The following is a 24,093-nucleotide window of genomic DNA, read 5'->3' as shown; positions in this document are numbered from 1 at the left end:
AGACGCTTTGGGTGGCCCGAAAAATTTCAGGCCACTTTCGCCATTCTGCGACTGCGTGCCGAAGACTGGAGCGCCAGCAAACACTCTTGAACCTGCCCCGCCATCACCTGAAGCAAGAGGTTGTGACGCGGTGGAACTCAACCCTCTATATGCTTACATTATTTTCGGGGTGTCCCAGCTGTGTAGAGCTTTAAATGGGCATTGTATATGCACGTCTGATTTTAAGGCCTAAGGGCCTGATTCAGAGCCGCTCGTTCGCTCCGAGCGATGTTCGCACAACTGCGCATGCGTATGGGTCGTAATGCGCATGCGCCAACCAGTCAGTGCGATCGGAAATCGAGCGCTCGCCAAATAGCGAGTGCCTGCTAATTTGAGTGACATGAAGAGGCGTTTGTGGGTGGTAACAGGGGAAGGTGCTTGAAAACGGGGAGTGGAGAGCCGAACGCAGGCGTGCCAAAGGGTCAAAACGGGCGTTTTAAGGGTGTGCATAATTAACAAAGCAGCGTCATTGACCACGTCACTTGGTTGTTTCTTAGCCTGAACTGTTCGCATAATTGCGGTAGGAAAATCCTACCACAAGCACTGCGAGCAGTTCAGATGCCTTTCGATGTACTCGATTAATCAAATAAATAGCGGAGATGACGTAGGATGCGAGCGGCCAGGGGGCGTCTTTACAAAATAGCGAGCGCATGTTTCGTTTGCTCGCTCAGACATAGAGGCGTCAACAAACCGCAAAGAGCGAGCACTCAATTTAAATAGCCGGACCCTTTTTCTGAACGAGCGAGCACAAATAGCGTCCGGCTCTGAATCAGGCCCAAAGATCACTAAACTTTGTTTCCCCATTTAATTTGAATCTATATAAAGAAAATGAACACAGCTGGAATAATTTTACTATACATGACATTTCCATAAACATTATTGATAAATTGTCATAGATATTGCTGTGTACAAAATTATAACATGCTGCGCAATGGAGAAGGTTTCTAATTGCCCTGGTCGTGTGATTGTAAAGTCTATTAGCTTGGCAACAATTGTTTGGAAAATATCTTTAGAATTCTATCCAAGTGCTGTATTGTTTATTGTCATATGATATCAATTAATATGGACTGCTGTTATAGACTGAATGTGTGTCTTTTAGCCTTTTTAAAGTCTAATGTTCATGTTTAACTTGTTTTTAGAGGTTTGTGGCACAGACTACAAAGTCTTGCTCTGCGGGAAATACAACATTTAAAATGTAACACAAAAGGAATAAAATGCGTAAATAGTAAACTTCTTACAATATATTTCAAAGGATTTTCATTGCGTCTATAAAATCTTTTATTTTGGTGTTGCAGATATTGAAAAAGACTTGGCGCTTATGGCAGAAGCAAGTATGTCACGGAGTCCAGGAAGCCAACTGGGAGCTGGAACAGTTACAAGTGATCATCAAGGAACTTATCATGTGTCAAATATACAGAATCCAAAACCACAAGTGCCAAATCAAACCGCAGCAAACTTACAGCTTCACCTTAAAGGGAGCAAATCGCCTCCCCAACCGAACAGCCGAACACATGGTTCAAATCCACCCAACAGTAGGCCACAGACTCCTAACTCGCAGACAGGTAAACTTCAGACACCTGTAACTCCCCTGGGCAGACCAGTAACTCCAAACAGCATGTCGTCCCGACCCCTCACCCCAAGTCAGCAGGGAAACAAAGATGGAATCACACCTGGACAAAGGAGTAGATCTGTAACTGTTAAAAGTCAAATTGGATTTACTACTAGTATGCTGTCTGGAGTCCCTGCTCAGATTGCTGCGGACACCCTGGCAATTCCATCTCAGCGAAACAGTGTCACAGAGGTAAGTCCAGCAACTTTGAAGAAGGTGACAGGCATTTTGCTTAAGCTACGTTCATTGTTAAGGTAAGAGTTGTAAGGGTCTTTATTAGGAAGGCACAATATACTGTAGACCACTCTAGCTGTTAATCGACTGAGGCAGAGAGACAGTATCACTTCTCGTGTAATTGAGCTCTATTAGTGAGACTCATGGGATGGCCATACACTTTGGGCGGGGAGATCTGGCAAACCTTCTAAGGCGGAGAAGTTGGTAATTGCAACCAATCAGCTTTTAGCTAACATTCTGTGAAATAATAACTAGAAGCTGATTGATTACTAGGGACAACTTTTCCACCTGTCTTCTTTAGAAGGTTTGATACACCCTCTTCCAAAGGCTGATAACATGCATCCTGCAGATCAGTTTACCAGCAGCCAAATAATGATCCAATCGATGAGCTGTGATATTAAGCCTAATGTACGACAGCTGCACTGCCATTGTCAGCTCAGTGACTTAACTACTTTTATTGTTTGCCCTTGTGCTGCATATAATACATAGCTGCATTATCACCAATTAGCTCATTTGGTTTAGCTCCTAGTACGTATTCAGCTATTTCACTGATAAAGCAAGAGATACTGGGCCTGATTCAGAGATGGACGTTAATGCGATCATAGCTGCATTTTTGTACGCAACACAGCAGCGAATATATGCTAATGTTTGATCACCTGAGTATAAACACGCCCACTGCTACCTTCTTACCTTCATGCGATGACACATATCTGCAAATATATCGGTACCATCAACGTACATTGGTGGCCATCTTGCCTTTGCGGCAGGTCTGACCAACCGCAGACCCGGGAGCTCTCATGCTCCGTATGCACACGCAACGGTTAATTTATGCACGATCCATGTAACGGCGTTTTAACGGACTGACACGCCTGTGTTTTTCTGACTACTGCCCGTTACCACCTCAAACAACTGACAGCCTGTCACTCACTTTGCGATGGATTCCTTTGTGCGTCTGCAGTCGCAGTGCAATTGCTGCACACGCACAGTTTGGCTTTTATGCATACGCAATGGCAAACAATCGCTCAATCTGCGTTAAAATCGCATTAGTGTCCATCTCTGAATCAGGCCTATTATCAGGTGGGTCTTAGCTGTAGCGGTATTAGGTGGGTCTTACGTTATGCAGAAATACAGTGAACCTGAATACACACAATATTGTTAATTCAAAAATCGTGAACAAATGATAAATCAACACTTCAAATTTGTGACATTGATTAAAGACCACTATATATATAAATATATATTCTATTTTCTCTCCAGTGCCCATTTAAGGTACACGATAAAAAGGAAAGCTGAGAACCATGCATAGTTTATACACTGTTTGTACATTTATACTGAAAAAGATCATTTAAACATACTGACTTCATATTCATGCTGTACAGAGGAGAATTTCTGAAATGAAAATGTTATGGGTTGGACATGCTTTATTGTATGTTTTAATAGTTTTTTTGGACATGATATAATTAGTCCTTAAAGTGATGACAAATATCACAGCTGTCGCATAAAGTTACCATAGGCAGCTAAATAAGAAGCTTTGCACCTAGATACATAGCGCACACCATACACAGTGCACGATACACCATACAATGGAGCAATGTATCATTACATGCTGCATGTAAATACACGGCATCGTTCAATGAATCGTCCCATTGGACGTGTAGCACATGCAATGGAACGATTCACCAACGACGGCCAGGAACAATAGATTGGGTGCACACACTACACGATGTGTATGACATATTGTATGGTGTGTACCCAGCTTTAGAAAGGTACTCTTATTGGCTGTTTGCATATTAAACCTTTGTGGTCTATGAATAAACTATTTTGTGCCAATGAAATTAATTGTATCAATCGGGATGGGTATGATATCTCGGTGGCTGAATAGCCGCCGGGTAAAATACCGACGCCGGAAGCCCGGTGAGGAAAGATCCCAACAAGGGCAGGTAAGTGTAGTAACCCTAACCCTCTCCTCCCCCCGGTGGTGCCTAACCCTAACCCCCCCTCACCGCACCCTAAATCTAACCATCCCCTGGGGGTGCCTAACCTCCCCCTGGTGGTCCCTACACCCCCCTCCCTGCAGCTTAACCCTTCCTGAGGGGTACCTAACCCTAAGTCCGCCTGGGGGAGCCTAAACCTAACCCTCCCCCCTCACGGCTGATACTTACCTAGCCTCTGTGTCCTTACGATTGGGGTGCCGGCTGCCGGGATTCCGTCGTCGGCATCCCCAGTCATGTCGGGATTCCGGCGTCTGTATCCCTAGTCATGTCGGGATTCCAGAATTTTGTCGGGATATTAACCACATCCCGTATCAATCAACTTTGGCCTATTATCATCAGTAGAGAAACTTTTGGCAGAATTTTTCAAATTCTGGATTAATTACAAAATAGTATCTAAATTCGAGAAACTCAGTTTCAATAAGCCCTCTATGCCCTGAGGCGTTAGATCCTTACACAGATGTTATTGTCTTAACTGACCTTAATGAAGACACGGACAACTGAAGTGGAATCAAAATTGAACAAATATTTATTAAATACAAATCTCTTTGGTGGCGAATGAAAAGCATTGCTTTCCGAGCTCTAGCCCACGAATAAACTATGAATGAGGCTACCTGAAGGCCTCTGACGCAACCTGAGCTACGATAGGCTACACCCCTTTCATTTGGCTTAGTACTACTGAGCCCCACCTCTAGGAAGAAGCCCAGGTCCCCCCTTAAGGGCAGAGACAACTTGCCCTGGGAAAGGCAGGCGCCCCGCAACTACCACTTGCGCCCTGTTGGGCCACTGAGAAGCAATGCTTTTCCGCCTCACAATATAGCTGAAAGAAGATAAATAACAAAAACAATGCATCAACAATTGGGTAGGGACGGGTGGGAATTTGCAAGTCACAAAGAGGAAGTAGAAACTGCTTCCCCTTCTTTAAGTATGTGAGCTAAGCCCTCCCCACCAAATCTGTGATAGGCTGTTTTAACCAGCCTAGGCCTGTCAATCATAAGGCAGATTGACATGAAAACCCAATGAGCTTCTCTAACCCCCATATACAGAGTCTTATGTAGCATCAGGCATATGCTGCCTTCAGCTACCTTTCTGTTTGAGTGAATTTAATCAATGTTTGAACCATTTTGCAAGCAGTTAATCTGGTGCACATGTCTCTAGTTGGGTTGCACATGCGTGAACGGTCTTTAACACGCTTGAGTAAAAATGTATGTATTTGACAGTTTTCAATTGCAAGTAGTATACCTTGGGGTCAATCCAATTACATGCAAAGGGTGAGAATTGCCGTTGCAAAGGCGTTAAAACACTGGCAACGGACCGGCACCTTGCACCCTTCGCGGCCCGCCCCCGCTCCGAGCCTGAATTCACATAATTTTGCTTGGAGCCCTATGTGGCTGCGAGCACTTTAATGCAAATTCGGGCTGCCATAAGGTGCGACAAATGACGTGATGACTTTCACCCACGAGTACATCGCGTGCAATTGGATTGACCCCCTTTCAATACTTTCAATGTATTTTTATTAATTAAAATATTATTCAAATAGTATCTGGCAAGCACATGCAAGTGGAGATGCAATATAGTTATAGTAGTATTAGTATAGTAGCTTTTAGTAGGCCAGATACATCTCTTATGAGATCTAAAACTGTGACTCCAGAGCTGTGGTATAAATATATACTTCAGATTAGAAATGCTCTACAATTGTGAACTGATTCAAAATATGATGTTATACACAAAATTATCATTATTGTCATTATCATTATGGTGGTTTAAAGTTTGCAGCTCATGGAGGCCGTACAGCATTCACTAGTGGCGTTTGAGATTTCTGTTTCACCTTTCAGGTTGGGATTTCTATATATGTCTTGGAATGAATTTTCCTGGTGAAACACCATTAGGCAGCAAGAGATTTTAATTAACGGATTCGCAAAACACTCACAAAAGTCATTGTTTTATGTGACATTAACTGATACGCGTGTTTTTAAACCTTCAGTAAAACTAAGAGTTCAAAACATTTTTTCACTAATTGATTTGTGCCCCATTGTTTGTTTCTTTTGCGTTACAGAAATATGTACACATACATATAAATATACATTGCCGTTGAGTGCCTGGTGTCAAGTACTGGGATTACAGCTTGCTTTTTTAGGTGTTTGAATATTATTTTTATTCATATACAGTAGTGTTTTAAAAAAAATTAAAAACACTAATATTAATGTGAACATTGAATGGTGAAATAGAAATATTAATCCATCTCCCTGATGAAGTACAGAATTTCATGTGAAGGACGAAACGTGTTGGAGCTGATTCCATTTGGGGCTCTTTTTCCTTTCTGGTCACGTTTGGATGAATTCCTTAATCCATATAAGCAATTTGATTTTATTGTTACTGTACGCAGATTTATTATTGCTGTTTGCTGTAAACAAAATTGTGTTAAAACGTATTTCACTACATGGCATATTTTTTTACCCCATGTTTTCAGCTGCGCAAGCGTAAGTAATGAGAAGTTGCTGCTAATGGTTGTTGATGAGCAATGAAACAGGAATTTTTTGAGCACACAGACACTTTTGTCACCTCTGTGATTATTTCACAAGTACTTCATTTTTTGGATTTGTTCTTTGCTAAGCATGAAACATTTTAAAGGCACATTGTGCACTTCTTTATATGGGTTTATACCTCATGAGGTTACTGAGGTTCTGATGTATTTATTTTGTTCACCTTTTTTCACGTTTACACAGATGTGTCCCTGCTCATCTATCGATACTCCATGCAGCGTGATATGCCTGGCGTGAGTTAGCTGTCTGCTGCAGTGCAGATCTGCTAGCGTTGGGCATCTTCTTTTGCAGAAAATGCACCTAGGACGCACCAAGAAACTCTGCTGAATAATTTGATATGTGACACTTCTATATCTGTGTGCGACTCAGACTGTAGACGTAACTTGGCGTGAAAAAAAGCTGTGGCTGCTGCATCGTAGTAATTTCCATGCTGATTTAGAGACTACAGTGGTACTTGAAAGTTTGTGAACCCTTCAAAATTTTCTATATTTTTGCTGAAATTTGGCCTAAAACTACCTCAGATTTCCACACAAGTCCTAAAAGTAGATAAAAAAAATCAAACAAATGAGAAGAAATATTAGACATGCTCATTTTATTTTTTTTAAGGAAAATGATCCAATATCACATATCTGTGAGTGGCAAAAGTATGTGAACCTTTAGGCTTAGCAGATAATTTGAAGGTGAAATTAGAGTCAGGTATTTTCAATCCATTCGATGGGATGACAATCAGGTGAGAGTGGACAACCTGTCTTTTTAAAAGAACAGGGATCTAGCAAAGGGCCTGATTCAGCAGTGCACGCAAGTGTACTGCTAAATGCAGATTCCCGATTATTGGGAATTGACCCATTCTGCGAGTGTGCAGAATGGGTCCTGCTAAGACGCACGCAAGCCCTTGAATGCCTCTGCCTGATTGACAGGCAGAGGCATCTAAGGGGTGTCATACACCTCCTGCTGCATTTGCATTATTGCTAGGATCGCAATTGCAAAGCTGCCTGCGTGCAGCTTTGCAATTGCGATCCTTGCTGAATCAGGCTCAAAGTCTGATGTTCACAACGCATGTTTGTGGAAGTGTATCATGCCATGAAAACAGGAAATTTCTGGAGGACCTCAGAAGAAGAGTTGATGATGCTCATCAGGCTGGAAAAGGTTACAAAACCATCTCTAAAGAGTTTGGACTCCACCAATCAACAGTCAGACAGACTGTATACAAATGGAGGAAATTCCAGACCATTATTACCCTCCCCAGGAGTGGTCGACCAACAAAGATCACACCCAAGAGCAAGGCATCTAATAGTTTGCAAGGTCACAAAGGAAAACCAAGGTAACCTCTAGGCAACTTAAGGCCTTTCTCACATTAGCTATTGTTCATGAGTCTACCATCAGGATGACACTGGACAGCAATGGTGTGCATGGCAGGATTGTAAGAAGAAATCCGCTGCTCTCGAAAAAGAACATTGCTGCCCGTCTGCAGTTTGCTAAAGATCACCTGGACAAGCCAGAAGACTATTGGAACAATGTTTTGTGGACAGATGAGTCCAAAATAGAGCTTTTTGGTTTAAATGAGAAGCATTATGTTTGGAGAATAGAGAACACTGCATTCCAGCATAAAAACTTCACACCATCTGTAAAACATGGTGGTGATTGTATCATGGTTTAGGCCTGTTTTGCTGCATCTGGCCCAAGACGACTTGCCATCATTGATAGGACAATGAATTATGAATTATATCAGAATATTCTAAAGGAAAATGTGAGGACATCTATCCATGAGCTGCATCTTAAGAGAATGTGGGTCATGCAGCAAGACAACGACCCAAAGCACACAAATCATTCAACCAAAGAATGGTTAAAGAAGAATAAATTAAAAGTTTTGGAATGACCAAGTCAAAGTCCTGACAATCAAAATGTTCTGGTGGGACCTGAAGCGAGCAGTTAATGGGAAGAAACCCAACCAAAATAACAGAGTTCAAGCTGTTTTGTACTGCGGAATGGGGTAAAATTCCTCCAAGCCGATGTTCAGAACTAATCAACAATTACCAGAAATGTTTAGAAGCAGTTATTGCTGCACAAGGGGATCATACCAGATACTGAATGCAAAGGTTCACATACTTTTGACACTCACAGATATGTGATATTGTATCATTTCCTCAATAAAAAAAATGAGCATGTCTAATTTTTTGTTTCATTTGTTTGATTTTATTCGCTTTATCTACTTTTAGGACTTGTGTGAAAATCTGAGGTAGTTTTAGGCCAGTGTTAGCTAACCTTGACACTCCAGCTGTTATGGAACTACATAACCCAGCATGCACTGCTACAGTTTTGCTATTAGGGCATGCTAAAACTGTGGCAGGGCATGCTGGGATATATAGTTCCACAACAGCTGGAGTATCAAGGTTAGCCAACACTGTTTTAGGCCAAATTTCAGCAGAAATATAGAAAATTCTGAAGGGTTCACAAACTTTAAAGCACCACTGTAAGTCGCACACAGATGTACAAGTGTCACATATCAAATGAATAAAAATAATAATGCTATTTATATAGCACTTTTCTCCTAATAGGACCCAAAGTGCTTTATATTTGCCCTTACAGCACAAAATACAAAACAAGCTTAACAAGGGACATTAGTGAAATGCTTGGGTGAACAGGTAAGACTTGAGTCAGAGTGGAGGCTTCTCGAACCATGCAGGGAAATGAGTTCCATAGAGTTGGAGCCACAAATCTGAAAGCTTGACCCCCAAATGAATTCCAGGAGATTCTAGGTGCTGTTAATAGTCCTTCGTCAACAGATCACAGTAATCGAGTGGGACAGTAAGTACCTTGGTCCCTGGTCATGTGTAGGGCCTTGAAAGCAGTAAGCCAATCGTGAAAATGATTCACCATATTACAGGCAGCCAGTGGAGGGAGTAGAGAATGGGTGTTATGTTAAATTAATCAGCAGAATCTCCTGGAGCGTCCTAGTCGCAGCGCATTGTGACATAGACGCATATTCGGCAAAAAAAACTCCTGGCACTAGCTCGAGATCAGGCCAAGAGGGGCTGCTTGATGCGACTGCTGCAAACACGAGTAGGGACACATCTGTATGCGCAATTTTTTTTCTCAGTTTTTGGTCTCATTTAAACGGCACCATTTTGTCTTCACCCTTTTTTACACACACACACACACACACACACACACACACACACACACACACACACACACACACACACACACACACACTTACTGTCCAAATAAATACTGGGATTACAAATTGCTGATTTAGGTGTTTGCATGTTATTTTTATTCATATACTGTACAGTAGTTTTTTAAAAAAAAGGAAACATTCTCACTTTAATGTGAACAGTGAACATTGGGGTTGATTCAGCACTGAACGCAGATTCACGATTATCGGAATCTGTGCATGCGCAGGACAGAATCTGCGAGTGTGCAGAATGAGTCCTGCGTAATCGCACGAAGCCCCTACTGTGCCTCTGTCTGATTGACAGGCAGAGGCATTTAAGGGGCGGTGTGGGGATGGGCACCGTTCATTTTCATGGAGTGGCAAGGTGCAGTTTTCTGGCCTCGCAAGCCGGCCAGGCTGGGTAAACTGAGGCTTACTCAGCTGCCCGGTGTTGACCACCATCGTGACCATCGATCGCCCATTATCGCGATGGTGATCCCAGCCTGCAACCTCAGTTGCAGTGCTGGGAACGCAAATGCAGCAGGGGGTGTCATACACCTCCTGGTATATTTGCATATTTACAATGATGGAATTGCAAAGCGCGCAGCTTTGCAATTCCGTTCAAACCTGAAACAGCCCCACTGAGTGGTGAAACAGGAATATCAAACACCACTGGTGAACAGCGTACTGCGATTATGAGCTGCAAACTTCAAACCACAATGAAGTCTAGTGATGATAATTCCATGACCATAATCAAACATTTCTCATCTGAACCACATATCTACACCACAGCCAATATCACAGGGATTCACTAAAAATCCATTTTAGTGACAGAGCTTGCGATAAAGCCTTGGGTCTAATTCAGACCCGCTCTCGAGCGCTGAGCGCTCGCAAGCGGGTCGATGTTGGCCCAGTGCGCATGCGCACGAGGGAGCCGGCTCCGTCATGCGCATGTGCGAGACCCGTATAGCGATGGCCAAGCCGTCGCTCCAGGTCTCGCTACAAAGGAGGCATGCTGTCAATGGTGAGTGACAGCACGCCCCCTTTGGTGGGCATGCCAGGGGCGTGGCTGGCCAGACGGAGGTTTTCCCATGGGAACGCCTACCGTCTGGGGCCGGCCCCACTGACATCATAAGTGATGTCAGTGGGATGCTTTTGGCTCTGATAGAGCCGAAAGCACTACAGGGCTTGCGGCAGACGAGACCCTACCCTGACCATCGCGACCATCTTTTTGGCCGCTCGCTATAGCTGTGTGTGGTCACCCACAGCTATGCGAGCGGCCAGGAGGCCTCTCAAAAAAAACAGAGGGACGGCCCTGATTCAGAGCGAGCGCTCTGTCAGAGCGTCCGGCTCTGAATCAGGGCCTCTGTCCCTGCGAATCCCCTCCGCACACTTGTCACGGTATTGTTTGTTTGACCTGATGACCGGGTCCCAGTGTAGAAAGGGAGACCAGCTGACCGGAGGGAGGACATCACCGGAGCACCGATCTCCGGTCCCTGGACTCTATTTTATTTTTTTAGCAGAGATCAGCGTCTGGTCTGTTTAAACCACACAGCTGATCACTGGGGCCAGCTGCGGGCTCTGCTCTGCCTGTTAGAGCGGAGCAGGAGTCCGGTAACTGGGGACCCTCCAGGTGGCATTATTATCACAGGGCTTCCCCCGGTATTTTTTTCATAATTTATTTTTAGTAACTAACAGGCAGATCGCATTTCCCATTACAATGATGGCAAATGCGATCTGATTACTAAAAATAAGTGATAATTAGGGGTTGGAGTAGAACTTTACGAATTCTACTCCAACTGCCCTTTAGTAACTTTAGGTGAAACTAAAATAATTTGAAAAGGGTGTGAAAATACCCTTTTTCACTGTATTTTACTAAAAATAATGGTAATATAAATGGAGCCCACAGAGAGATGTACTAAGCTCTGGAAAGTGATAAACTACCAGCCACTAGCTAGTATTTAGTTACAAGCACTCCCATCCCACCAGGCTCTTTATAAGAATACGTGACACTATTTTGCACGATAGCAGAAGTCACCATTATTGTGGGCACACTCCAATTGCTTTGTATGCAGTCAGGTGGCAGTTGAGCTAATGGGGGCTGTAAATAACCTTTGCTGTGTCATAAAACAGATGCAATAAACTTAGAAATGTTATATATGATTAAAGCAGAATAGACCTTTTCTCCTTTGGGCTGCTCTAGGATGTCAGCACAGATATCCTTCACTGACACACACAGCTTCAGGCTGCAGGTTTCCCCCGAACACAGTGCATGATGGCTGCACACAGCCCAGCTGGAGAGCAGCACTTGTCTTGCCTCATGTGATTACATCGCGAAAGCATTTCCACCAGGTCAGCCTGCTTGGAGTGAAATTATCTACTCAGTTTGTGCAGGGGGCAACTTATTGGATGCGACATATCTGGTAGTTATACCTGTTTGTGTTGCCACATGGCAAAAAAGAAAATGGAAACAAAACTAAAATGATAAAATAAATAATGTAACTGTATTTTAAAGTCCAGCCTAATGGAGCGTACACACGGTCAGATTTGTCAGACTTGTCAGATTTGTCAGATGAACGATTGAACGATTAAACGATCTGAACGATTTGAACGATTTGACCAAAGTTTTGAACGATTTGAACGATTTGAACGATTGAACGATTTTTGACTGCATTAAAATGAATGGAATCGTCCAAGTCTGACTGCAAACCCATCAGATGTCAGATATCGTTATCTGACAAACGGGAACGCGCATCGTTGATCGTCCATCGTTCAGGCATGTCAGATATGAACGATTTTCCTTCAGATATGAACGACTGAACGATTTTTAAATCGTTATCGTCCATATCTGAAGAAAAAATCTGATCGTGTGTATGCACCATAAGGGACTTTTTTTGTAACATTTGCTATTTATTGAATTTATCAGTTATAAAATATTTGCCTTAGTGGCTCCTTCACACTGTAGTGTGCAGCAGAACTTATTGTTTTTGACCTGTCTTAAATTGTATTTTTAATACATTACATTTAAATGCATTTTGGTATGAAAAAAAAAGGGATCGGTATTAAATACCGACCCTGGAAGATGGCAGTGAAGATCCCGACAGGTAAGTATTGACTAACCTTGCCCCCCCCTAACCCTATCCCTCCCTTAGGGTTGCCTAACCCTAACCTTTCCCCCAAGTGCCTAACCCTAACCCCCCCTGTAAGTGCCTAAACCTAAGTCTCCAGGGGGGGTGCCTAACCCCCCCCTTCCCCTAGCCTAACCATCCTGGGGGTGGGGGAGTGCCTAACCCTAAGTCAGCCCCTCGGGTGACTTAGGGTTAGGCACATTGGTAATGGAATGGAGTGGGGTTCTATACAGCTCACCAGCCAGTTAGTTTATGCTGCAAATGGGTAGCAGTGCAGGGATGCTGTAACCGCTTTATAGACAGGTATACACCAGGTCTCTCATAGGATTTAAGTAGGAGACTTCTGTTTCCCACCATGTCTTTCTACACAGTAAAGATGGCTGCAGTCACATGTGCAGTAAAACATCAGGTTGGAGGTAGGACCTCAGTCGCAGTGCTAGGATCGCAAATGCAGCAGGGGGTGTTATACACCTCCTGCTGCATTTGTATAATAGCAAGGACGTAATTGCAAAGCTGTCTGCGTGCATACATCATATATCTATAGCTTGCGTGCAGCTTTGCAATTGTGATCCTTGCAGAATAACACCCTGAGTACAGAATTCTGGTACTGTTTTTGTATAGATAGAGGTGTTCCCGTGCCATAACAGCTAACAGCGTGCTTTCAGTCAGTTGTGGGTCCTGTGGGTAGAATTACCTGATTCTAGTACTGTATCTGCAGAGAAGAGGTAGCCTAGCTGGCGGGAATATGGGCTGTTTTATAGGTTTATATTTAGCTCTTTTGTGCATAGGCTCTGTTACTTTTCTATGTTTATGCTCTTATGCCATGATTATAGTTCTTTTTTGTGGTTTTTTTTTTACCGTGAGGTTTCTGCTCTTGTTGTTTGTTTATGTCTCATAGGCCAGCTTCACACTTGCCGGTTTTGACCGGGCAGCCCGGGCACGGCACGGTTGCCGTGTAACAGCCGGATATAGCCACTGAGAACGACTGCTGCCGTGCCATGCCTGTGCCGTCCCTTCATGCCAGTGGTTTATAGGAAACAATGTTTCCTTACATACACACCGGCCGGCTTGTGCAGCTGCTGCTGCGCATGCCCAGTAGATAAGTAAAAAAAAAAAAACATTAAAAGCGGCTCAAAGCCGCAGCTTGTGAAAGGCACTGAGTGCCTGAAAACACCGTCCGGCTTCTGCCTGTTTCTTGGCCGGACGGCCAAAACCGGTAGGTGTGAAACTGGCCTTATGTGTGTGGTTTATAGTCCTGAAGCAATCAGAGATGTTAAGAAATGTTTTTGCTTGCTTTTCTAGGTATATGCTCTTATGCAGTGATGATTACAGCTAGTTATAGTTATGCTCTTTTGTGATAGGGTTTCTGTTCTTATTTTGTGTTTTTGCTCTTTTAATACCTATATATACTCTAGCTCTGAGCTTCTTAGAATGTACATTTGGGGTATTTGCCAATAGGGAGCGGATTCAGGTGTCAGGCTACCGCTACGCACAACATTATTGCCTCCCCTCCACTGCCAATCTTATTTTTTTCATAATTAGGTTATAAGCCTTATCCGAGTCTTGGAAAAGCATCCAGAAGCAGGATGAGCAACACATTATGCATTAAAGCCATGGAGATTGCAGCAGCTGTAGGACCAATGTTGTGGCCGCATCAGTCACAGTGGCAAAATTGGTGCAGGACAAAAGAGGGGGTGACAGTTGCACAAGCTGTGCATAGGCTGCCACCTGACGCATAGTGGTAGAGCTGATGCCTCCTCAGTGGGGTGAGATCCCTCCTCTGCCGTGGTTAGTATTCTGTGAGGGCTGCTGTCCCGCTTTCAGCAAGTGGTGCCTCTAGGGATCATGAATTGGGGACTGGGACTGGCTTGGCGAGTGGTACTTTTCCTATTACTACTGCCAGCCATTATTGCCGGGGAGCAGCGTGTGGTTTCACCACAGATTTGCCTGTAGTGTAAGACTGACCCTACTCTGTCTTTTCTGACATCTCTCTTGGCATTATTCATCATCAGCAAGTGTTTCCTGTGACCTACCCACTGTCTGACATTTAAAGCTCTGTGTAAAGCTCGTGTCATATTTACACATGCACTATTAACTATTCATTTACGTGTTAGCTATGTTTATATTATAAATTGACCGCGTAGTAACGCATTGAAGTATGGCCCTGCCACATTCTAAAAGCATGCAAACATGGTGGGAACCAGCCCATTAACAACCATTCAATCCCTTTTTATGTGCTTTTCAGGTATTTATTAGCAGATGAAAAGTGCATTAACATTGGATTGGTGTAAATGAGCCCTGAAAGAAGTCTGAAGTGTGAAGAGTTATGCTTTGTAATAGTACAAATAATGCTATAAAAAAAACAACAGACAAAACTGACACGGGGTACAGATACTATATACAGTGTACAGTTGAAAATGCATTTCGTATTTACAGAAACTGGATAATTCAAGAGAAATTCAAATTAGTCGCCCTACTCATGTTACTGGCTCTGATGAATACAAACCTAAAACCTACTTGTCTGTCCTGTAGATTACCTTATAGATTATCTCCCCTTTTTTCTTAGTTAGTGACCTGCTGACGAACTGCAGCAACTCAGACCTCTGCGTCCTACATATTTTGTCCATGTTGCAACAATTATTCAGTAAACGGAGTAAAAAAGCAAAACGGTCAACAGTATCTTGGTGACCATCTAACAACACATAGGAGTTGATTGCAGGAAGCAACAAATAGATGTTTGATGTTTTGATTTGCATAAAAATGCAGATATCATGTTAGCTAGTGGTTGGAAATCTGGAATCCATGGATAAACTCCCACGCGCCTTCCAGCTGAGATAAAATGAATGTAATTATTTTTTTTAAGAATATGCCAAGATCTGGATGAAAGATTAGGGAGAACACACACATGCAAATGTCGTAAAACACTACAGAGACACAATTGTGTAACTTGTGGACTGTAAGATGTTACCTGTCTGAGTGCATGATTTAGAGAGGTGCGCTAATGCCACCATTGCAGCAATGATCTCATTCGCAACTGCTGTGCGAAAATATGCAAATGTTGCAATTCTAAGTAACCCTATGGCTACTTACGTAGAATGGGCGCGAAAAACGGAGTCGTCAGAGTCACTTTCACTGCGTACGGGATCACAGACGTATGTGCTGTTTACCAATAATCACTGAATTGCGGAAATATCGGCATAGCATACATCTCTAAATCATGCCCAGAGGGCCTGATTCAGACCCGCTCGCGAGCGATATGCGCTTGCAAGCGGGTCGATGGTGGCCCAGTGCACATGCGCTCGACGGAGCCGGCTCCGTCGTGCGCATGCACGAGACCCGGATAGCGATGGGCAAACCGTCGCTCCGGGTCTCGTACCAAAGGGGGCGTGCTGTCGATGTTGAGTGATAGCACGCCCCCTTTGGAGGGTGGGATGGGGGAGTGGCTGGCCAGACGGAGGTGTTCCCATGGGAATGCCTACCGTCTGGGGCCGGCCCCACTGATATCACAAGTGATGTCAGTGGGAGTGCTTTCGGCTCTGTTTGAGCTGAAAGCACTCTTGGGCTTGCGGCAACGAGACCCTACCGCAAGGGTCTCGTCGCAAGCCCGATGGTCGCGATGGTCTTGACCATCGCGACCATCATCATGGCCGCTCGCTATAGTTGTGGGTGGTCACTCACAGCTATGCAAGCGGCCAGGAGGCCGTTCTGAAAAACCGGACGGCCGGCCCTGATTCAGAGTGAGCGCTCTGTCAGAGCATCCGGCTCTGAATCAGACCCAGAGTCCCATCCTTTTATTTATCCGAGTCAGTGACCTTTGACTGTAAAGGTCATTTCTCTACAGGGGAGGATGTTTCATATGATACAGGTAGTACATTTGACATTTGTAACACTTTCTATTGGTTGGTCCGTTTAAGTGCAAGTCATAAAGAAATATTTTAGGTTTGATAAAATAAGGGGCCTATTTATCACTGTATTTCCCCCCCCCCCAGGCGATATCATCATTATCTCCCATGTTAGTCAAACTAACACTGCAAACCGCAGCCCCCATAATTATCAATGGGGACTGCAATGCTTCACTTTTCTGAAGATGACATTAGCCTCTCTGTCCCTACAAAGAGAGCATTAGCGGAGAGGGATCTTCTTATCCCTCCCTGGCCGCATCAATGCACTATGGGGGGAGGCTTAGGTTTAGGTGCGAGGAGGGGGAGCTTTGGTTTAGGCACTAGGGAGGGAGGTTGGGTTAAGGCACCGGAGATGGAGGGTTAGGGGTAGGGAGAGGGGGTGGTCAGGATACCTACCGACAGGTATCGCTATCCTAACACTGTTGGGATGTCAGCATCAGGAATTTGACTGCCGGTATCCCGAGCGCCAGCATTCCATACCCAACCCATACCAGCTAGAAAAGCACCTGACTTTATAGAGCTTATTCCCATGAGAGTGGCTAGCATCTTTGAAAGTCTAATGTGACAGAGGAGAAGTGATCCTCATTCACTTTAGCCAGTCACCACCAGAACAAGTTGTGAATGCTTGTTGAAATTAGGGATGTGCAGGCTCGGATAGGTTCGAGTTTGCACGTGGAGTTCGGATTTTTCCCTCCAAAAAAACGGAACTCAGAACGAGGCAAAACGTCATCTTACATGGACGAACATCATCATTCCTGGTCTTTTGTAAGATAATAATTATGCCATTGGTGAACAACCTACTAGATTTTTAAGGGACTCATGTGTGGCCCGGAAAACCTAAAAAAAACCATTATACCACTTTCAGACAGAAAAATCCCCAAAACCTGGGTTTTTCCCGTATCGTTCAACCCGGGAAGGACCCGGGAATTTGCTCCTAACCCCCTTTCACACAGCACGTAATTCCCGGGAAATTCCCGGGTAAACCCCTTTCACACAGAACCCAGATTATCCCTGCAATATACAGTGTGTCATAATAAATGGACTGCTTTTATGGCACACAGAGATGAGGTCATGAAAAGTGGGTGGTGTCTGCTCACTGCATACATACAATGACATAGTATAGACGACACAAGTCTTGTTTTGCAATCAAATTTTTTTATTTGAAAGCCTCATGTTATGTACATGTTATGTCACATGTAACACCTGCTGTATTAAATTTTTTTAAAGTGCTTCTTTTATTTTTCAACAAATATGCATTAGCCATTAACAACATGGCCTTAATGCATTGAACAATTTAAATATATAAATATATATATAAAGACAATAGAAAAATAGGTTGTGCTGTCATGGAACTGAAAAATATAATAGGGGAGGCACCCCAACTATTAGAACTGTGTGTCAGGGCCAGCCTTAGAAACAACACATATACAGTATACATTTTGTAATACAGCGGCCTGTTAAGTGCATACTTGCCGACAATCTGGCTGCTCCTTCCGGGAGGGAACAGGGGGCGTGGCCGGCAAAAGGGGGCGGATCCAAACGAGATGAGGTCAGTTTGCGGGCGTGACAGGGGGCGGGGCCACGCGATCGCGTCATTTTAGCCCCGCCCCCGCTACACAATGCAGGAAAAATAGGCATTGCAAAGCAGGGGGCGGGGCCAAAATGATGCGAATCGCGTCAGGTAATTCGGAGGGGGGGTCGGGGGATCGGCGGCAGGCGGGAGGCTTGCCTGCCTTTCCGGGGGGGCGGGAGCTGCACCCGTTTATCGGGAGGCTCCCGCCCGAATCGGGAGGGTAGGCGACCCTGGTTAAGTGCAGTATACAAATTTTTAAATACAAAAGAAATGGAGGCAATGTGTGTACATTCTAAATTATGTACACCCCCATATATACACGTAGCTGACTTAAAGGGCACCCACACATTGCCCTAAGCTCTTGCCAGGCCTGTTAACGGCAGGATAAACAATATTGTCAAAAACAACAAGCTTCAACAAAAAAGAAATATAAAGTAGACAGAAAACATGTAAAACATCATACTAGTCTACAACTGTCTGTAGGCAGTGCTGACAATAGTGCTAAGTGGAGTGTTATGATGAGTGCCATCTGAATAACTATGCACTCTGCCATCCTGTGTATTAATCCCCGTGCCATATGCACAAGTATGCACAGTGCCATATTGATTAGTATTTCCTGTGCCGTCAGGACTATTATGCACAGTGATATGTGGAGTGCTAGGCACTGTGCCCTCTGGACTGGTATTGGCATGTGGACTGCTCTGTACAGTGACATGTGGATTACTATTCCCTGTGCCATCTGGATAACTATGCACTGTGTAATGTGGAGTAGCATGAGGTGGATTGGAGGGGTTACTTTGCAGAAATGGTAGCCCTCTGCTATGCTGTTGGTAATTTCTAACAGGACCCTCAGAGTACTGAGGAGGATACATTACATAAGGTTGTGGAGTGTGTAACCTAGACACTAGACCGTTAAGGAAGGACATCTGTGTCTCTCTGTTTTCACATGAAATTCGTTTGTGTAGACCAACAAGCTGACTGACAAATGAATTCTGTAACTCTCTTTCATTGTTAAAGAAGCGCTGGAGTCGGGCATCCTCCTGTGCCCGGAATTCAGCATCAGAATCTCGCCGCCGATTTACCAGGATTCTGGTCATTGTGCGCGTTGCTAGCTCCATCTTGGAAGTTTTTTTCTTCCGCTCTGGTACTTCAAAGACTAGGAATAGAAGAAAAGGAAAAACACATTTACAAATGAATTCAATGCCGTAATGTAAACATATATGTGCTTGCGGCCTACTGCACACTAGCTTCACATTGCAACAGATACATTGAGTTTAGATTTCAGCATAGTAAAATCAGCATAGTCATACTATAATGACAAGTCTATACAGGACAATGTTAACATCCCAAAAATAGTGGTGGGTGTATAGTAACTTACTGTTCCTGTGCAATGTCGGAGTCTCAGTCTGTGCAGGAGTTGGCGTCCCACTCGTACTGCTTCCACTCGCCTCAATCACACCCTCAAGTGTATTGGTGTCTGGGACCCCCGTGGCAGCCATTGGATCTGTGTCACTTATCTCTGTGATGTCATCAAAGAGTATTGGTGGTGTCATTGGGCAGGATTGGCTGTTCTCCGGGGTAACACTTCGTGAAGATGCACAACTAGACGATGATATGGCAATGGGATTAACCAGTGCAGAATTGCCAAAGACTTCATTACACTGATCGTAGTAAACCCATTGCATTCTGGCAGCACCACTTTTCAGCCTGTTATGGTCGTGGACTTTGTTATAGTATTTGCGTAGAGCTTTCAGTTTGTTCACTCCCTGACTAGGAATAGAAGAAAAGGAAAAACACATTTACAAATGAATTCAATGCCGTAATGTAAACATATATGTGCTTGCGGCCTACTGCACACTAGCTTCACATTGCAACAGATACATTGAGTTTAGATTTCAGCATAGTAAAATCAGCATAGTCATACTATAATGACAAGTCTATACAGGACAATGTTAACATCCCAAAAATAGTGGTGGGTGTATAGTAACTTACTGTTCCTGTGCAATGTCGGAGTCTCAGTCTGTGCAGGAGTTGGCGTCCCACTCGTACTGCTTCCACTCGCCTCAACCACACCCTCAAGTGTATTGGTGTCTGGGACCCCCGTGGCAGCCATTGGATCTGTGTCACTTATCTCTGTGATGTCATCAAAGAGTATTGGTGGTGTCATTGGGCAGGATTGGCTGTTCTCCGGGGTAACACTTCGTGAAGATGCACAACTAGACGATGATATGGCAATGGGATTAACCAGTGCAGAATTGCCAAAGACTTCATTACACTGATCGTAGTAAACTCATTGCATTCTGGCAGCACCACTTTTCCGCCTGTTATGGTCGTGGACTTTGTTATAGTATTTGCGTAGAGCTTTCAGTTTGTTCACTCCCTGCTGCTGGGTCCGCACAATGGCCCTTGAGGTGAGGATCTTAGCTATGTTTGTGTAGACTATCGCATCCTTCACTGTGCCACTGATCTGTTTGCGGATCTCCTCCTCCGCTCTGACTGCCAGCAGCTCACGGATCTCCTCATCCTTCCAGTGTGCCATGCTTCTCTCTCTCTCTCCTTTTCTGCAGCACAATTGTGACATCAGACGCCAGCGCCACTGCCCCGCCCGCTCAGCCAATCAGGGAGACCCAGCCGCTCAGCCAATCAGCCTGTGCACCGCCATCTCAGCCAATAAGCGCTGTTTACTATGCCCGGAGTTGAAAAACCCGGGTCGGCGCCTTTCAGACAGCCGCCAACCCGTGTAAGACCCGGGAAAAACCCTGGTAAATACCTGGGTCGAAGTACCGGGAATTAGGTCCCGTGTTGACCCTTTCAAACAGAAAAAAAACCCGGGTCGACCCGGCAAGAGCCGGAAAATTACCGGGTTCTTTTCTCTGTCTGAAAGGGGTATAAGCTTTAATATTTATTGTTGCTTTATATGCAACATTCATATGCAACAGTAGCAGTAGTGCCATTATTATGTATACAGCAGTAGTATCAAATAATATGTGAGCCGTAACAGTGATTATCAATAAACCAGCTGAAATATGCCAGTAGAAGTAATAGATCAAAGTAAGAAGCCAACAACAATGCCATTTAATAAGTGACCTGTAGTATACGCACCCAGTAATGTGTCAGAACTAGTTATAATACCAAATAATTTACTATCAGCAATTTGGTAATGCCCAATAATGTTCATAGTAGTAGTGCCCAGTCACAAACCAGCAATACAAGTAATTCCCCATAATGGGTCACTAAATAGTAGTGCCAAATAGTGTACCAGTATTTGCCAATAGAATTAATAGTGCCCAGTAATGTGGCAGAAGCGGTACCCATTAATGTAGCAGCAGTAATATTGGCATCTGCAGTAGTAATGAGTAAAGATATGCAGGTCCAGACTTCTGAAATCCGAACACACCTGAATTTAGGGCTTCTGAATAGAACTGGATCAAGGTTCGGATTCACTTTTGTGACTCGGTTCGGAATTCGGCTTTAAAAACCGAACTTTGGTTTTGGAATTGGACATTTTAGCTGTTTTTATTGATTTTTTAAAATCAATTTTTTAATCAATATCTATCAATTTTTTTATCCAAAACACTTGAGGGTGGTTTTGCAAAACCATAACACAAGCATGAATGCAGATCCAAAAGATGGGGGTCCGCGCACATCTCTAGTAATGAGTCACCAGCTATTTTGTGCCCGCACTCATCCAACAGTTTCTGACATTGATAGTACGGTCTCATCGCTGCATGGGCCTAATTCAACAGTGCATGCTAGTGCACCGCTGAACGCAGATTCCCAATGTTCGGGAATCTGCGCAGGCGCAAGACCCGTTCTACGCATGTGCTTGACAGTCTGCTGCCGTTTGGGGGCGGTGATGCCCTCAGTTTCCCAAAATGGAGGCGTGTCGCTGCCGTTGAGTGGGAGGGAAGAAGCCAGGATTTTCCGTCGGCTGACAGAGATTTCCTGGCCTCTTCCTCTAAACTGCGGCGGCTGGCTGCGGGACCTCATGGGTCACCGCAGCCGGCCGATGGTACGCAGATTATCCGATGCTGCGTTGGACAACGCAGCTCGGATAAGTAATGCACAGGAGGAGTGATGCCTCCTGCTGCATTACCAAATCTGCAAGGATCTCAATTACAAAGATGCCTGCGTGCATACATCATATATCTATATCCTGCGTGCATACATCATATATCTATATCCTGCGTGCATACATCATATATCTATAGCCTGTGTGCAGCTTTGCAATTACGATCCTTGCAGAATCAGGCCCCATGTAACGTGCTGTGAGGTGAGAAATGCGCCACCTACTTCTAATTGGTCGATGACAGCTGCAAAGTCAAGGGTGTAAATAGTGACTTTGGCAGCTCTGCCATCAGCCCTCACCTCTATCCCTTCCTTCCACATAGAAATGAGGGTACCAGACACCCTACTCTTCCTTATTCGGTGGAGGAAAGAATAAAATAAATAATATAAGTATGGATAACAGAACATTTTTATCCTGTTCACTAATTTTCAGAAAATATGCCTGAATGTATTTAGGGCCTGATTCACTACCGTACGCAACTGTGTATGCAATAGCGATTACGTACGCTGTTCAACTGGAATAGTATGCTAATTCATTGCGATTGCTATTCTCTCGCAGCACTACACAAGGACGCCCACTTTATTTACCAAACATCCGGAATGTTTAGAAAGACTACATAACCATCGGTACAATCGAGTACCTTTGCAGCCGCACGCTTACTTGCACAAGCTTACTAAGAAATTGCTAACAACCACGCACGCCTGTGTTCGCCCGACCACAAACGGCACTTCCTGTTAATCATTCAGCGAGCGGTCTGCGTACTCATTGCGATCACAACAATCGGCTGATTGCGTGCGTAATCGCAGTTGCATACGGTATTGAATCAAGTCCTTAATACAAACCAACACATTAAGGCCCTCATTCAGAGGCGGTCGGAGGATGCAAGCGGTCGCTCAGAAACTGGGCGGCCGCTTGCACCCTGACCGCCCTGCCTCTGTTTCGGTCGTTAGGCTGTGGGTTTACCCACAGCTCTAACGACCGCTAGGGTGATGGTCGCGATGGTCATAGACCATCGCGACCATCGGGGCTTACGACGAGACCCTAGGGTAGGGTCTCACTTGTCGTAAGCCCCGGAGAGCTTCTGGCTCTGTCACTAGTAATGTCAGTGGAGCCTCCCCCAAATGCCAGGCATTCCCAAGGCGTTCAATCAACATCGACAGCTCGCCCCCTTTGGAAAGAGACCCGCTACGACCGGCGCTGTCGGTCGTGGCGGTGCTCACGCATGCGCACGAAGGAGCCGGCTCCCTCGTGCGCATGCACACTGGACAAACATCGAGGCAGCCGTGCGATCGTAGACCGTACGGCCGCCTCTGAATGAAGCCCAAAGTTTTTAGTAATTGAAACAGGAGTCTCACTATGTAAAAGTGAATTGGTGCATGCACATGTACTCACAGTACAGCCAGCGAACGTTGCTATACCACATACACACAAGTGTGCGCACAAGCTCATGTTTGAAGCATCCTTTCAAATGTGTAAGGGGTAAGTGCACTCCGAGAAAAAAATAAAAAATACATATATATATATATATATATATATATATATATACACATATATATATATATATATATATATATATATTGTGCCAACATCAACAGTCTTCAGACACCTTTTGTAGGCTTAGGATTAACCTGTTATGGAAAAACCGGCATCAGAAAGATCCTTTATTTTTATTATTAAAATCAAAATAGAATCTAAAATGGGGAATGGGTGGTGTTTTGATAAGTCTGTGCCCATTCTCAAGCACACGAGGTGGCATGCAGAATTTGCATTCTATTCACTTAATATATTATTTCACAACACGTAGAATTGCTGTGAAAACATATTTGGGTATGTACTATTTGCATAGTTACT

The 24,093-nt window shown here is 44.3% G+C and overlaps 1 protein-coding gene across 2 annotated transcripts in view; it reads left to right on the top strand.

The window, feature by feature from the left end:
- CUNH8orf34 (chromosome unknown C8orf34 homolog) overlaps positions 1-24,093 on the top strand; it is a 351,910-nt gene that overhangs the window by 296,881 nt on the left and 30,936 nt on the right. For both annotated transcript variants that reach the window (XM_088471481.1, XM_088471480.1), the window contains exon 12: positions 1,335-1,840. In XM_088471481.1, the coding sequence (XP_088327607.1) occupies positions 1,335-1,840 (506 nt within the window). The remainder of the gene's footprint in view (positions 1-1,334; positions 1,841-24,093) is intronic.

The sequence above is a fragment of the Taudactylus pleione genome, unplaced genomic scaffold (genome assembly GCF_031769625.1).
Source record: "Taudactylus pleione unplaced genomic scaffold, aTauple2 ptg000114l, whole genome shotgun sequence".
NCBI lineage: Eukaryota > Metazoa > Chordata > Amphibia > Anura > Myobatrachidae > Taudactylus > Taudactylus pleione.
This window is presented reverse-complemented; position numbering and strand designations above follow the sequence as displayed.